Source organism: Lontra canadensis, unplaced genomic scaffold, assembly GCF_010015895.1.
Source record: "Lontra canadensis isolate GAN:19392208 unplaced genomic scaffold, GSC_riverotter_1.0 scaffold10, whole genome shotgun sequence".
NCBI classification, from domain to species: domain Eukaryota; kingdom Metazoa; phylum Chordata; class Mammalia; order Carnivora; family Mustelidae; genus Lontra; species Lontra canadensis.
In genome coordinates, this window is record NW_022631004.1 from 2,230,737 (window position 1) to 2,248,092 (window position 17,356).

Genomic DNA, 17,356 nt, shown 5'->3' on the forward strand with positions numbered 1-17,356 from the left:
TGATTTATTTTTGCAAAAAGAGCATCTGAGAGACATTTGACTATAGTATCTCTCAAGTGCCTAGATAATAAAATTGTTAGAAGGGTTAAAATGTATACTTTTTACTTTTTACATATTTTATATTGATTAATAAATTGCTTACCTTAATTGTGTCAGAAAACTCTTACATAGCACTTCAGATCTTTCTTAGCCTCATCCATCTCCAGGACCCTTGGTCCTTGTTTTGTTCCAGCCACCACTGCGGCAAACATTTCTGCATGAGCATCAGTCAGATTCAGGAAGGCAAAATTCAACAGCATTTTGCCTCTTGGCTACATCATATGTCTCTTGCTCCTTGTTTGGGGATTGTCCTGCTGCCGTTGAGGCATGAAAACTACATCCATACGAACACTTTATATCCAATAGTATGATGCCCTATGTGGCAAATATTTGACAAATGATTGTAGCAATCAGAGCCTAGGTCCTCCCATCCTTCCCTGTATGGATTGTCCTGGAATACATTACTGTAAGTGGTCTCTTAGAAGATCGCGCCAAGGGAATGAATCATTAGTTGTATGATACTAAGCCATAGACAACTCACCAATGTACTCTTATATTGGCTTTTCTTCTTTCTCTTCTTCATTCCTCTTCTTTTCTTTTACCTTTGACTTCCTCAGTTTGCATGCCTTAATAACTTATTAGCACATACTTTTGACTTTTTTGTCTTGGGCTCTGCTTTGTTATAACTCAAAAAAGAGTTGATAATCAGAGTGGTGCTTGGAAGAATATTCTCAGGATAGGATTTTGCAGTTGGATTATTCCTTAGTGTGATGTCAACAGTGATTCCATTGCTGGTGCAAAGAGAGGCACTAATAACCCTGGCACATAGAGAATGACAATTACTAAGGCTTTCCTCTATGCTTCATTCAATGAAGTGGTGGTAGTTAAGACATTGAGAATACTTATTAGACTTGGCACTTAAAAATAGGGGAGCAATGATAATTTTAAGAGTGGGGTGAATTATATTCTCCTAAGCACTAAAAACACTTTCATACAGAAAATGATAGATTGAACCATTGAAATTAAGTAAAATTAAAGCATGCTATGGAAATCAGAATGTCTCAGCGACAGTTTTTAAAGCGATGCTCATCTCCTATTGTCTTGGGGCAAACTGTGCTGAAGATCTTACTTAAATCTCACTATAAAAACAGCATCACTGAAAGGAGAATACGCAATCTTGACATGTCTTCATGTCAAAAACCCTAATAGGAGAAAGCCCTGGTGTAGGATATTTGGGTGGATAAGCTTAAGAATCTTAAATCTCCAGCTCCCCTAAATCTTTTAGGCATGGAAAGCAGTACTTTACCTCTTGCTAGAGGAAAACAGCCTCTGCTTGTTTAGACACCACGCAAAAACTTCACCTGAAGTTCATATGTCACAAAATGTTTATTTTCCTCAAGATCAATCCCTACCCCTTTATTGACTCAAGGCAATTAACCAGAGTCCATGAGTAAGAAGCCCATGTGCTCAGGGAGGAATAGTTTTATGCCAAAAGAACTGAAGAGTTAGCTAAAATGTATTTTCAGGGATGGAGGGAATATGTATGGAAATGGATTTTGAAGTTATTAAAGTCTCTTGAGGAGTCAAATAAAAAGCTGAAGAGTAGAATTTATTGACATGAGAAAAGATAAGGATGACCTACCAAAAAACTTAACCAAGTGGTCTCCCCATTTAATCATACCTATTTTCCCAACTGAGTATCTTTACTGAGAGAGATGATTATAATCTCTGGCACTTGCATGGTGCTATTACACTCATAAATGCATTTGTTTTCAATCTCTATCAACAAAGAAGATCAAAAGCAGTTCACATTTTCCTAAGAATATCATTTTGTCTCAGAGTTCTGTTAAATTTCCTGCCATCTATCATAATATAGTCTGTACTCTAATCAACATGACATTCCAAAGATTACCAAACTGATTTTCTACACTGTTAAGATGCCAGTCTTTAGGCTCAATTTCCTGCCACTGCCCTCATATATAACTATTTGTGCTCCAGCCACCTCTTCTTTTTTCTGTATCTAAAACTGAATTATAGTGTTATATATATATATATATACATATATATATATTATTTTATATATAAATTATATATAAAATATATTTTTAATTTATATTTTTATTTATATATAAATTATTTTATCGGTGCTCCAATCCAATCCCATTCTCTCCTGGACCCTCTAAATGTTACTTCCCTTTAACCCATTTTCTCCTCCCTCATCTCTCTCTCCTGGCTTTTCTCCTTCAGTCTATAAACATAGCCATGTCTTTTGTATCCTAAAATAATCATACTGCTATCTCTGTTATACTCTTCATTCAATTTCAGGTCTTTTTTTAAAACTTTCTTCTAACTATTTTGATCCATTATCACATTCCTCGAAATATCTAAACAACTCTTCTTTTTTCTACACATAATCATGCATCATCAAACTTCCAAGAAGAGTATTCTTAAATCTTTATGATTCATCACCTATCATTACTATCATCAGCAAAATACAATAACTACATAGTTATAATTGTATATTAATTTGATTTCCGTTCCATTTATTTAAAATAGGAGTAAAGGGGCACCTGGGTGGCTTAGTCGGTTAAGTGTCTGCCTTTGGCCCGGGTCGTGATCCTGGGGTTCTAGGATTGAGCTCTGCATCAGCCTCCCTGCTCAGCAGGGAGCCATTTCTCCCTCTGCTTGCCACTCCCTCACTTGTGTTCTCTCTCTGACAAATAATTAAATAAAATCTTCGAAAAAAAATAAAATAAGGGGTGCCTGGGTGGCTCAGGGAGTTAAGCCTCTGCCTTCGGCTCGGGTCATAATCCCAGGGTCCAGGGATCGAGTCCCGCATCAGGCTCTCTGCTTGGCAGGGAGCCTGCTTCCCCCTCTCTCTCTGCCTGCCTCTCTGCCTACTTGTGATCTCTCTCTGTCAAATGAATAAATAAAATCTTTTTTTTTTTAAACATGTAGGCAGAGAGGCAGGCAGAGAGAGAGAGGAGGAGGCAGGCTCCCCACCAAGGAAGAGCCTAATGCGGGCTCGATCGCAGGACCCCGGGACCATGACCCCAGCCAAAGGCAGAGGCGTTAACCCACTAAGCCACCCAGGTGCCACAATAAATAAAATCTTTTAAAAAATAAAATAAAATATGAGTAAAAAAGTACTTTCTTTAAAAAGCATAAAAGTATAAAAAGAGAAATAGAAAATCTGAACAAATTATTGGTAGTGAAATTATATTCAGATTCAAAAAGTAAGTCTAGAAATAGAACGATTCACAAGTGAATTTTAGTGAACATTTAAAGAAGAGTTAATACCTATTCTACTCAAACTATTTCAAAAAATAGAAGAGGAAGGAAAGTTTCAAAATGCATTCTTTGAGGACAGTATTATCCTGATACCAAAACCAGACAAAGATACCACAAAAAAAAGAAAATTATAGGCCAATATCACTGATAAACATAGATGCAAAGATCCTCAAAAAAAAATTAGAAAACTGCATTCAACAATACACTAGGAGAAAAATTCATTATAACTAACTGGAACTTATACCTAGGAGGCAAGGGTGGTTCAATATTCACAAATCAATCAATGTGATATACCACATCAATAAAACAAAGAATAAAAATCACATGGTAATCTTAATAGGTGAAGGAAAAGCATTTGAGAAAGTGCAACATCCATTCATGATAAATAGCCTCAACCAAGTAGGTTTAGAGAGAACAAACCTCAACATAATAAAGGCCATATATGAAAAACCTACAGCTAACATCATCCTTAATAGGGAAAACCTGAGAACTTTTCCTCTAGATAAGGAACAAGACAAGGATGTCCACCATCACCACATTTATTCAACATAGTAGTGGAAGTCCTACTCACAGGAACCAGACAAGAAAAAGAAACATGAGGCATTCATATTGGGAAAGAAGAAGTTAAACGGTCACTATTTGCAGATGAAATGATACTGTACATAGAAACCTAAAGGCTACATCAAAAAACTAGAAACAACAAATCAGTAAAGTTGCAAAATATAAAATGAATACCTGGAAATCAGTAGTGTTTTATACACTCATAATGAAATAGTAGCAAGAGAAATTGAGAAAATAACTCCACTTACAATTATACCAAAAAGGATATAATACCTAGGAAGAAACTTAAAGAGGTCAAAGATCTATACTCTGAAAACTGTAATAGACTGAGGAAGGAATAGAGGGTGACACAAATCAATGGAAAGATTTTCCAAACTTATGGATTGGAAGAATTATTATTGTTAAAATGTCCATACTACCCAAAGCAATCCACAGATTTAATGCATTCCCTATCAAAATACCAATAACATTTTCCACAGAACTATAATAAATAATACTAAAATGTGTATGGAATCACCAAAAAAATAAACGAACAAACAAAAAAAAAAACCCAAATAACCAAAAAAAAAAATCTTGAGACAGAAAAACAAAGCTGGAAATATCACAATTCCAGATTTAAGATTTACTACAAAGCTGTAGTAATCAAAACAGTAGGGTAGTAGCAAAAATAGGCCAGAGATCAATAGAACAGAAAAGAAAGCCCACAAATAAACCTACACTTATATGGTCAATTAATCTATGACATAGCAGGCAGAAATATACAATGGGATAAAGGTAGTCTCAATATGGTGTCAGAAAAACTGGACAGCTATGTGCAAAAAAATGAGACTGGACAACTTTCTTATATCATACACAAAAATAAATTCAAAATGGATTAAAGACCTAAATGTGAGACCTGAAACCACAAAAATTCTAGAAGGGAGCACAAGTTGTAATTTCTCTGGCATTGCTCTGTTGTAGCAACATTTTTCTAGGTATGTCTCCTAAGACAAGGGGGAAAAAAACCAAAATTTATTATTGGGACTATATCAAAATAAAAAACTTTTGCACATCAAAGGAAACCATCGACATAACAAAAAGGCAACCTACTAAATGAGAGAAGATATTTTCAATTGATATCTCTAATAAGGGGTTAATATCCAAAATACATAAAGAATGTATACAAACCAATACAAAAAAAAATAAATAATTTGATTAAAATAGGCAGAGGACCTGAATAGACATTTTCCTGAAGAAGATATACAGATGGCCAACAGACACATGAAAAGACATTTGACATCATTAATCATCAAAGAAATGCAAATCACAACCACAACGACATGCCACCTTATACCTGTCCAAATGGCTAAAATTTTAAAAAGTAAATAGAAATAACAAGTGTTGGTGAGGACGTGAAGAAAAAGGAGCCCCTGTACACTATTGGTGGGAGTGTAAATTGGTACAGCCACTGTAGAGGTTCCTTAAAAATTTTAAAAACATATATATGCCATATGATCCAATAATCCTACTGGTGGGTACTTACCCAAAGAATGCAAAAACACTAATTTCAAAAGGTATATACACCCCTGTGTTTATTGCAGCATTATTTATAGTAGCTAATAGAAGCAAACAAAGTATCCATCAATAGATTAGTGAATAAGGAGGATAATATTCCATTATGTATATAATACATATTATATACATAATGGAATATTATTAACTATAAAAAGGATGAGGTTGTGCCATTTACAATAACACTGATGGACCTAGAGGGTATTTGCTAAGCAAAATAAGTCATACTGAACAAAAATACCATATTATTTTGCTCATATGTGGAATCTAAAAAAACAAATGAATAAACATAAAGCAGAATGAGACTTATAAACTCAGAGAAGAAACTGAGGGCTGCCAGAGGGAATGGGGGTGGAGGAAAAACCAAAATGCATGAAGGGCAGTGGGAGATACAGGCTTCCAGTTATGGAATGAATAAATCATGGGAATAAAAGGCACATTGTAAGGAATATAGTCAATGACATCATAATAGTGTTGTGTTGTGACAAATGGTACTTACGTTTGTGGTGAACATAGCATAATATATAAACTTGCCTAATAACTATGTTGTACACCTGAAACTACTACAATAGTATGTGTCAACTATGCTTAAAAAAAAAAAAAGGAAAGCAAATAAGTGTAAGTATAAAATGAAATGATGTAAAAATGTTGACCACTCTGCGGCACCTGGGTGACTCAGTAGGGTAAGTATCTGACCCTTGATTTCGGCTCAGGTCATGATCTCAGGGTCCTGGGACAGAGCCCCACCTCAGGCTCAACAACTCAGGAGGGCATCTGCTTGAGGATTCTCTCTCTCTCTCTCTCTCTCTCTATACCTTGGACCTCCCCCTGCTTGCACACTCTCTCTTCTCTCTAAAATAAATAAACATGTCTTTAAAAAAATAAATGTTGACCACTTTGCCACAAATTCTTACATTTTCAACACTTCCTGGTTCTGGATTTTTTCAGCAAATAAAATTTCCCACAAATATAACTTAATTTTGATAAATACGTAACTAATTAATCCAGTCAATCATCTTTTCTGGGGAATTTACTATAGTATTAGACACTATTTTAGACAGTATCCCCAAGACAATTAGCCTCAAGAAGCATACAGGCTAGAGAAAGAGAGATAAGTTAGCAGGTTAAAGGTGATATGCTGAAGGTGGTATTATAGCTAGTAAATAAATTCATCAGGATAAAACACAAAGAAAGGAGTGCCTAGGAGAACTGAAAGTGCTTCTCAAAGGAGATAATATTTGAACTTGGTTTTGATGGATTATCAGGAGTTTGTCAGATAAAGAAAAGGTAAGAGCATTCTAGAAAAACAAAACAGCATGTTCAGTGGCCAACAGCAGGTCTGAGAAAGCAAAGTTCAAATGGAGCTCTTCCACAAATTTGCTCAGAGTGTACCTCTTAAAGAAAGTATCTTCCTGGGGAGCATGGGTGGCTCAGTCAACTAGGCATCTGCCTTCCACTCAGGCCATGATCCCAGGGTCCTAGAACTGAGTCCTGTGTTGGGCTCCTGCTCAGCTGGGAGTCTGCTTCTCTTTCTGCCTTTCCCCCTGCTTGTGCTCGTGCTCTCTCTCTCTAATAAATAAGTAAAATCTTTTTTTTTTCTAAAAAGAGAGAATATTTTTCCTAGTCTACAGATAGAATATGTATAAATCTTATTTGATTAAGCCCACTGGTCAATTGTATCACAAAATAATTGGAATCATATCCAAGACAATCATGCTTGTCTTAATGATTGACACAATACCATTTTTCCTCAAACATTTCCCCTGAAATACCCAACAAAGGACTCAGAGAATTATCTAAATAGCAACCCTGGAAAGACACAATTTCATTGATGTCTCATTCTTTTTTTTTCTTCAGTTCTAGTAGATTTTTGGTGGCATTTTGGGTCTTCTATATATATTATCATGTTATTCTTTGCTTTCTTTTGTAAAAATTATGTATTCTACCACATGTAATATAAAAATACATGGGGTTTTTTTGAAAATCCTATACATTCTTCTATAGTCTTCTGAATAATTCCATATTGTTGGAATTATTATCTCTAATCTTACAGATGAGTAATCAGAGGATCAGAGAGGGTTCAAAAAGTCATGTAGCTAATAGATTGAAAAATTTGAGTTTATCTGATTCAAGGCCTCTGTCTTTTTCAATAGACCAACAATACTATTAGGGTCATTAAAAAGCAAGTGGGTACTCCTGTGAGTGTCATAATTAAGTTTAGAAATAACCTCCAAGATAATAACTTTCCCTTTGATTTTCAGTTTTATTGAAATATTGCTGAAACTTAGCCTTAACAGTTAAGAAAAACCCAACTTAGTCGATTCATATATCACCTCCATCCTAAAGTAAAATGCAATTCCCAACCATTAAACTTACAGATATATTCAAGACTTAACTATGTTAATAGTATTTTAAAATCTAAGTTTACAAACCACCATTTAAGGTAGATTTCTCACTTATTAGCACTACTATTTCTCTACAATCCTGCTAAGTTCCTTACTTCCCAGCATTTGACTTAACAAAACAGAAATATTCACTTATATATATATCTATGTGTGTGTGTGTGTGTGTGTGTGTGTGTGTGCCCTTTGTATGCTTCTTTATCAATTACATTAAGCCTAAAGCTTACTGTAAATTTTTATATCACATTCTTTTTAAATAATGGAGCTGGTACTGAAAAGTCTTATCATATTTAAAAAATATAAATTTAATATAAAAGGACCATTTTAACATTAATCTCAAATGGATCTTAGAGTTAAATTTTTTTCACTTGTATGTCTTCTTTGGAGAAATGTCTGCAAATGGCTAACAGACACATGAAGAAATGTTCATCATCATTAGCCATCAGGGAAATTCCAGTCAAAACCACATTGAGATACTACCTTACACCAGTTAGAATGACCAAAATTAACAAGACAAGAAACAACAAGTGTTGGAGAGGATGTGGAGAAAGGGGAACCCTCTTACACTGTTGGTGGAATGCAAGTTGGTACAGCCACTTTGGAAAATAGTATGGAGATTTCTCAAAAAATTAAAAATAGTTACCCTATGATCCTGCAATTGCACTGCTGGGTATTTACCCAAAGATACAGATGGAGTGAAAAGAAGGGCCATCTGTACCCCAATGTTCATAGCAGAAATGGCCACAATCGCCAAACTGTGGAAAGAGCCAAGATGGATGAATGCATAGAGAAGATGTGGTCCATATATACAATGGAGTATTATGTCCCCATCAGAAAGGATGAATACCCAACTTCTGTATCAACATGGACAGGACTGAAGATGATGCTGAGTGAAATAAGTCAAGCAAAGAAAGTCAATTATCATATGGTTTCACTTACCTGGGGAACATAAGGGATAACATGGAGGACATTAGGAGAAGGAAAGGAAAAGTGAATTGGAGGAAATCAGAGAGGGAGATGAACCATGAGATACTGTGGACTTGGAGAAACAAACTGAGGGTTTTAGAAGGGGGGGAATGGGTAAGGCTGGTGGTGGGTATTAAGGAGGGCACATATTGTATGGAGCACTGGGTGTGGTGCATAAACAATGAATCTTGGAACACTGAAAAAAATAAAATTAAATTAAAAAATAAGATATTTATTTTCAAATCAAATATTTTGTCTTGGGACACAAACCACCACCACTATTCTGTCCTATGTAGAACATTCAAGTTTAACTCAGCTCTTTGTAGTCAGTTCTTTTTTCTTAAACAGTCCCTACACATATCCACTCTTTTTTTTTTTTTTTTCCTCACCACTTCATCTATACACAAGGCATCAAACCCTCTTCTACCTATGGTCTGTAATTTCCTTCTTACGGTCCAACCACCAGCAGCAGGCACAAGATGGTAGAGTGAGTTCCCAAGCGTTTCATGAGAAGACCTAGAAAGGCAGACAGAGCTACCATACTCCTCCAACTGCACCAATGGCAGCACCTTCACCACCATCTAAGTCCCCCAGCATTCAGTTTCATTTCCTTCAGATATTGAGAAAAGAGGAAAGCATAATAGCTTATTCCAGATTCTCAGCATTATATTCCACTTCTTCAGGCCACATCCTCTAGGAAAATATATATAGAGAACACTAAAGGCAAAGGTTGAAAGTGTACACATACCTGCCTCACTTCCTCACTGCCCTGGCATAGCCCCAGCTACCAACTATTCCAAGAAATAAGCTCAACTCACACTTACATTCTCCTTCTTCTCTTATTTGCTTCTTAAATTCTACGGAAATCAAAGCAATGAGAAAGGAAGTCATGGGATAATTAACTGGGGTCTTAAGAGTCACTAAAAATTTTTTATCACCTCAAAAGCCAGAATCAGTGTGGACTAGAACCTAACACTTGATATATGCTCAAAACTGATCTTCTGAATGGAGTTTAATATCCAATGAAAGATAAAACCACACAGTGGAGAATATTTTTTCTGCAACAGTGCTATGTGAAGAGCTAGCAAAATGAATCTCCCTCAATGTTTCTTTTTTTTTTAATTTAAATAAAGTTGACATAGAATATATTAGTTCCAGGTGTACAACAATAGTGATTTGAAATTCATATACATTTCAAAATGCTCTCATGATTAAAGCTTAGTTATCATCTGTCATCATACAAATACTGCAATATTTTAAGACTATTAACTATGTGTCTATGCTTTACTTTTCAATCCTGTGACTTATTTTATAGCTGGAAATTTGTACCACTTAATCCTCTTCTCCTATTTTACCCATTCCCTTATCTCTTTCCTTTGGCAACCATCAGAACAGAAGCCTCCAAATCCAGTTACCCTTTCTGGTGCCCTCTTTTTTCACAAATGGTCTGCATATTATCTTTCATGTGTGTTCTCTCTCTCTCTCTTTTTAAGTTTTATTTATTTTAGAGTGGGCAATGGGAAAGGGCAGAGAGAGAGACAGAGAATCTCCAGAAGACTCCTTGCTGAGTGTACGACTGATGCAGGCCTCAAACCCAGGACCTGAGATCACCTGAGCCAAAATCAAGAGCAGGAGGCTCAACTGACCAAGCCACTCAGGCTCCCCTCATATGCTCTTTTTAACTAGGTTTTTAGCATTTGCTTCACAGCAGCTTTAGACACTATCTCAGTGAAGAGTTTTGCTTGCGCATTCTACAGAAAAGATTTTGACTCTTGATATAACTTTGAATGTATCTAATTACAGAGATTAGATTTTGAGTTAACTGGTAAAGACTCAGAGTTGAATATTTGAAGAGGTACTTTTATGTTTTCACCATTCTAATAGATCTAAAAAAGAGAAAAAAATCATCTGGTAGGGAAGCTGCGCAGAGAGGATGATATTTGAGGGGAGTTGTAAAGTACGGTTAAGACTTAGATAAAAAGGGAGAAATTCAGGGCCAAAGAATTGGTCTTAAAAAGAGAAAAATACAATTTTTTGTATTACATTAAATGTAGTGATATATTATCATTTGTTACATGGTCATTAAAGATATAACATGTTGACAAAAAGTACACAATATAACTTGAAGGACAGGTTAATGCCAGTTTAAAGAGGTCTTAAACAGCATTCCAAAGAGTTTGGATTTTACCTTTGATAAAGTCAATTTATGATTTTATGATTAAATGTCATGAGGTTTTGAGCATGATATGCCTCTAAGACTCCAAATATTAAATATTCACTGATGACTATGGTATTCCTAACTTTTACCTTCAGCTTGACTATCTCTCCTGAACCTCAGATCCTTATCAGAAATGTTAATGAGGAAATTCAGTCTCAATATCTTCCAAATTAAATCATTATATTTAGTTCCTAAAATGTTTGCCCTATATACCTGGCTTAGTTTAATGGCATCCCAAATTCTTCCTTTTTTTTTTTATCATGTCCAGTTATCCAGCATATAGTACATCATTAGTTTTTGATGGAGTGTTCAAGGATTCATTAGTTGAGTATAATGCCTTTACCCTATTACCCCTCCCCAACCCTCCCCTTTTGCAACCCTTAGTTTGTTTCCCAGAGTCCAGATTCTCTTTTGGTTTGTCTCCCTCTCTGATTTCTTCCCATTTGATTTTCCCTCCCTTCCCCTGTGGTCCTCCACACCATTCCTTATGTTCCATTCTTTCATCCAGATGAGAAGCCTATCTCCTCTCCTACAAGACCCATACTGAAGTCATCATCAGATCTTGTCAGTTGTATCTCCTAAATATCTTTCATATCCATCCCTTCTTTCTATGCCTAGCATCACTGCCTTTGATAAGGTAAGGATCTTGTTTTATAACTTCTCACTTGACTATTTTAAGGGATCCTAACTGGTCTATGTCTCCAGTATTACTGTTTATTTCAGCCACTACACAACTGCTAGAGTTTCATCCCAAAAGAGAAGTCTGGACTTTTTACCCACTTGCTTTACTGCCTCCAATGTATCTCCACTAAGTGTTTAATAAAGTCTAACTTTATATGTTATGTCTTCCTCAATAATTCCAAGTACCTATAACTGTGCTCACAAAAAGTATGGTATTATAGATATTTCTCTCCCAAAGATGTTTTAAGAATTAAATGATATATTACCTGTAAGACATTTAGCACAGTACCTAGAATATTGTCAGTTCTCAATAAAAATTAATTGTTATTATCATTATTGTCAGCTGGGAGTATACTATGGCAGCTAAGAGAGTACCTTTTCAGGCCAGACTACTTCAATTCAAATTCCCCCAAAAGAAGTGAGCTTTACATTTAATAGCTGCATGATCTTGGACAAGTTATCTGACTGCTCTGCATCTAATTTCTGCATCTATCCAATGCAAAAAACAATTAGATCTATCTCAAGGCTTATTTTAAGGATTAAAGGAAATAATTTCTGTAAATTACTTAGCACATACCAATGATAAAATTATGACTATGTTTTATTGCACCTTTCCTTTAATGTAAATATCTACTTACCTCAGTCTTCCTACTTGATCAGTGTCTCCTGCTGTGCATGACATACAGTAAGCATGTAACCAAGATGTACTGAATTCAAGTATGAATATATAAAAGAATATATAGGAAGGAAGAAAGGAAAGTTGTATTCAGGAAGCTCAACTGGGCAGTGATATATACATTTGTTCATTAGACAAGAACTTGAAATGTAAATTAATAAATGTATTCTAATAATTTAATAGCATAGACCTGTGCAGACATGATAAATAGAAATAGAAATTTGAGAGACCCTATGAAGGCTACATCAATAATACATTAGTATTAATTGCATCAAGAGTTGGAAAATTCACTCACAGATAACTCTTTTATAACAAAGACATATAAAAGTTTTACAGAAAATATCATGCTTTCATTTCCTTCTATTATTAGATCATACATGAATTATCTTGAAAACAGTGGGACAGCTCAGGCCTTTCAGTACTATGCTCTAGAAACACTAGTGGCAGTTTACTTATAAAACTCCTATTTTCCAATAAAGGAAGAATTGTTACATAGTGCAGAGCCAATGCACCTTATGCACGCGCACAGACATACACACATCATATACTCTCTCTCTCTCCTTGCAATGTACCAAGGAAATACTCTTCTTTTTTTCTTCAGCTTTATATTCTTTATTTTACTTCATAACAAACCCTAAAAGTAATGTGGCAATTTCTTTCATGGGAAAATATTGGAAGCTGTGGAGGCTAAGGAGAAAAGAAGCCAGCGTTGATGACTATAGCAACTTGTGGTTCAGAGGCTATAAGAAAAACCATAAAAATCTTAAATATTTGTTATAGGAAACTTGCATTAAAAAAAGTGCTAACTAAATATACCATTTGTTAAACTGAGTTTTATTTTAGTTTAAGTGTTAACTAACCTCATATCCAACCAGCATAAAATCTGCTAAGGTCAGGGTACGATCATACATTCTTTCAGAGGGAACTAAATATCTGTGTAGAATTGTGTCAACCAGCAAATCATTGCAATTAAAAGAGTCTGCCTTCTTTGGTTTCTAGGACATTGTTCAGCAGCCGTAGCTACACTAAAGGCTTGTTATCAAATCCAGGATCACAAGGATGTGTGGTACAAGCATTTTTGACCTATTTATTAAGTAGGAAGTTAGTTTTAGTTTCATATTGGCACATCCACATAATAAGAGCTAATTTGTCTTTACACTGATAAGATATCACTTCCCCTAATAAGTTCTGGAGATAGTAAGGACTTTGACTCTCTGCAATATCATGAAGATGATAGAATGGGCCTTCATTCAAAGGGAAGATGTAAAACAGGATCAAAAGGGATATTGAGAAAAGCAAAAATTGGCTTTCAGAAAATTCTCAGGCCATGGAAGCATTGCCCGCCTACCGTAAGATTTCCTGAACCACACACAAATTACTGTTGAAATCATAACATTAAGTTATAAAGAGGTGAAGCTTTCCCTTGATTCAGTTATTGATTCATGTAAAAAATAGAGACTCAAACTTTTTCCAACAAGTCCTTTCAACATCTTCCTTTCTTTCAATAAAAATGTAAGAGCAATCCCATTCCTCCCAGGTCGTCCTTTTTGGAGCAAAAGTTACCTAGACATAACACAAAAACAATGGGAACCTTGAGACTTGAGAAATAACATGATAATGAGTTCTCTGAGTTTTCTGTCTCTTGTATATCCAAAGCAGTAAGAAGAGGGACTAATCACCACTACACTTCACCCTCTCCAGATGTCATTGGAGCCATCTAGCCATCCCCTGACCTAGCATCAATGAGATTAAACAAGGCAGTGTGATGTGGAATTAATCAGAAACCTGCTCTTACCCCCTCCCCTGGTGTGTGTGTATTGGGGTGGGAGGGTGCTGAACCTCTACCTTCAACTAATATTAGTAAGAAAGAGTGAGTTGGTGCAAAGCCAGACTAATCAATACTGTCCTACATATATTCCCTGTGACAGCTGAGCTTTCATCCGCACCCTAAAACAACAGAGCAGTGTGAATCAGCCCTGTTTCCCTCTTCCCTGGTGTCAGCAAGGGCCAAAGAGAAGCTCTATATATATTCCAGAAGAAACATAAATATTAATAGCAGCTTTACTTGTAACAGCCAAAAGTTAGAAACAACCAAATGTCCTTCACTGTATTGAATGGTTAAACAAACTGTGGTACAACCATACTATGGCATATTATTCAACAATAAAAAGGGACACACTACTGGTACATGTAACAACCTGGATCAATCTTGATGGAATTATGCTGAGTGAAAGGAAAAATCTCAGAAGGTTATGTACTGTATAATTCCATTTATTTAGGTCTTGAAATGACAATATTACAGAAATAGAGAATATCTAGAGGTTGGTGGAGGTTAAAGTTGGGGGTAGGGGTATAAAAGGGTTTACTCTGAAAAAACTAGACTCCCCTAACATGGTACATGCAATAATGGGTCAGTTCCAGATAACAGAATATTCTTTTATCTCCAGACAAAATGAACCATGAGTGTTTTTCTAAGCCAATGTAATATTATGTATAAATAATGTCATACAAAAATCACCTTCAGTAAGACACCTAGATAGAAGGAGAGAGATTTCTCTGAGGATAAAATGTTCTGCTCCATTTTAGGGTCTAAAATAGATTCCAAAACTGTGATCTAAGGCTTAGACTAGGAAGGGAAAGCGATTAGACATAAACTATTTATTAAATATAAAATGCATGTATGTGCAAATGCACAGAAAGATGTATAGACTTTACACAAAGAGATAAATGGAAAATTGTTATACCCATTTATTTCTTTGTGTTTTTTCAATCATTTACATACAATTAAAATCAAGCCAAATCACCAGCTATATGTTACCTTAGAGCATCATAGAATTTATGCCAAAACTCTCATTTATATTTTTTTAAAAAGTAATTCAAGTTTACTAGAAGTTGTCATTTTGAAAAACCATTTATCAAAATCAGATAATCACATTTAAGTTAATAGAGAAAACATATTTCAACTTCAGGATATTGAGTATATTCTACCCTTGATAGACTTTTACAAATTATAACATCCAGGAGAAAAGTGCTGAGAATGTAATATTTGTTTAGGCTTCACAGAGTAAAAATTGTTCTTTAATCACATAAAAAATCTTTGCATTTTTTCAATCAGTCCACAAACCAACTGAAACATAGGCATTATTATTCAATTATATACAGAAGCTAAGACTCCAAAGATATTAAAAAACTTGTCCAAGGGTACTCATGAGAGAACATGGCAGGTTTGATCACAATTCAGACTCCCAAGTTGTTTGCCCTTTCCACTTCATGATGTATATATTTCTGATTAGTATGCAGATCACAAAATATGACTTAAAAATGCCAGTGGCAATATTTTAAGTGGTCTGGATAGTCTTTATTTTTAAACTCCTTCAAGTTTTTCATAAAAGGTGTTACTCAATTGTTCAAATGCTAAGACCACGTTGTCATCTTCATTTTCACAGAGTTCACGCAAGGAAACACTGTAAATGGAAATACACACACACATACACACACACACACACACACACACACACACACACAGAACACATATATTAGTGAGAGTCAGCATTATAAGAAGTACTTTCCCCCAGGCAGGAAGAATTAAGTAAATCTTACTAGATGATGAAATGTTAGCAAAATATGAAGAATACTGATAAGAAATATTTTGATCTAAAAAAAAGTATGTAAAAAACCAAAATAAAGATAACAAAACAATCCCCATGCAGCTCTTCTTCATGTCAGTTACCAAGAGAATTTTAAAGGCCACCAAATTCCATGTAAACTTATCACTTCTCCCTTCAACAAGAGCAAAACAAAGTCCCTTCCTTCTTGCCACACATGTCTTTGGAGGCTATTTTGTGTTTTTTGTTTTGTTTGTTTTTGGTTTTTTTGGCTATCATGTCTAGTATATACTGAACTCCACAAGCAAGTACCTCTATGAAGAGCAAAATATTACTTCCTTTACCTAGATATGTGAGAAATTTTTAAAAAACAGGAGTAATAAACAGAATAGTGACCTTTATTTGTGTTCTAATCCTCAGAAATCTAGGACTATGTTAGTTTACACAGCAAAGAGAATTAAGGTTGCAGATGGAATTCAAGCTGCTGATCAGCTGACTTTGTGATAGAAAAATTATTCTGTATTATCTGGGTGGGCCCAATATAGTCTAAAAGATTTTTGTAAGGGAGACAGGAGAGAGTTCATCTCAGAGTAATGCAATGTAAGACTTTCCCCACCATTGCTGGCCTTGAAGATGAAAGGGGACCAAAGCAAAATAATGCCAGCAGCAACTAGAAGCTATAAAAGACAATAAAATAGATGGCCCTCAAGTCTCCAGAAAGAAATGAGCTTTGCCAAGATCTTGATTTTAATGCAGTTAGACTTATTTGGGACACCAGGCTTCCAAAACTGTAAGATAATAAATTTGTGTTGGTTTAAACCACTAAGTTTGTGGTAATTTGTTACAGCAGCAACAAGAAATGTATAAGCAAGTGAAAATAAAGGAGAGAGGAAATCCAAGAATGAACAGTGCAGATGGGCTGATAAAAGTACTGACCACAATCAGCATCTGACATTTTATCAGCCTTTTGTAATTCCTTATCTACCTTGGTTGCACTAGAGTTCCAGAATTTTTCCTAGTGTCTTCATTGACCTACCACAAAGAATGACCAGATCTGTATCTGTAACACTGAATATACTCCTAATCATAAACTTATAATTATAACACTGACCATTTCCTCTTGAATTATACCCCACAGATATTATGGGACATGTATAAATTCTAACTCATTATTTTTGGTTCTTAGTCCTCCTCAAACTTCATCCTCACTTCTATATTTCTTAGGTATCCTTAACTAAGATAGGAACTTATTATCATCACCAACCACATGAACTTTATTGAAACTTTCTCTGAATTCTATCCTCTAAGTATTTCTCTAACCACTCCTTTACATCATTACTTCTCTTTCCTAATTCAGACTCACACT

The 17,356-nt window shown here is 35.2% G+C and overlaps 1 protein-coding gene across 1 annotated transcript in view; it reads right to left on the reverse strand.

The window, feature by feature from the left end:
- Window positions 1–14,640: 14,640 nt before the first annotated feature.
- Window positions 14,641–17,356, reverse strand: part of DDX60 (DExD/H-box helicase 60) — a 114,490-nt gene continuing 111,774 nt past the window's right edge. The window contains exon 38 of the mRNA XM_032855454.1: window positions 14,641–15,849. Within this exon, the coding sequence (XP_032711345.1) occupies window positions 15,750–15,849 (100 nt within the window). The 3' untranslated portion in view covers window positions 14,641–15,749. The remainder of the gene's footprint in view (window positions 15,850–17,356) is intronic.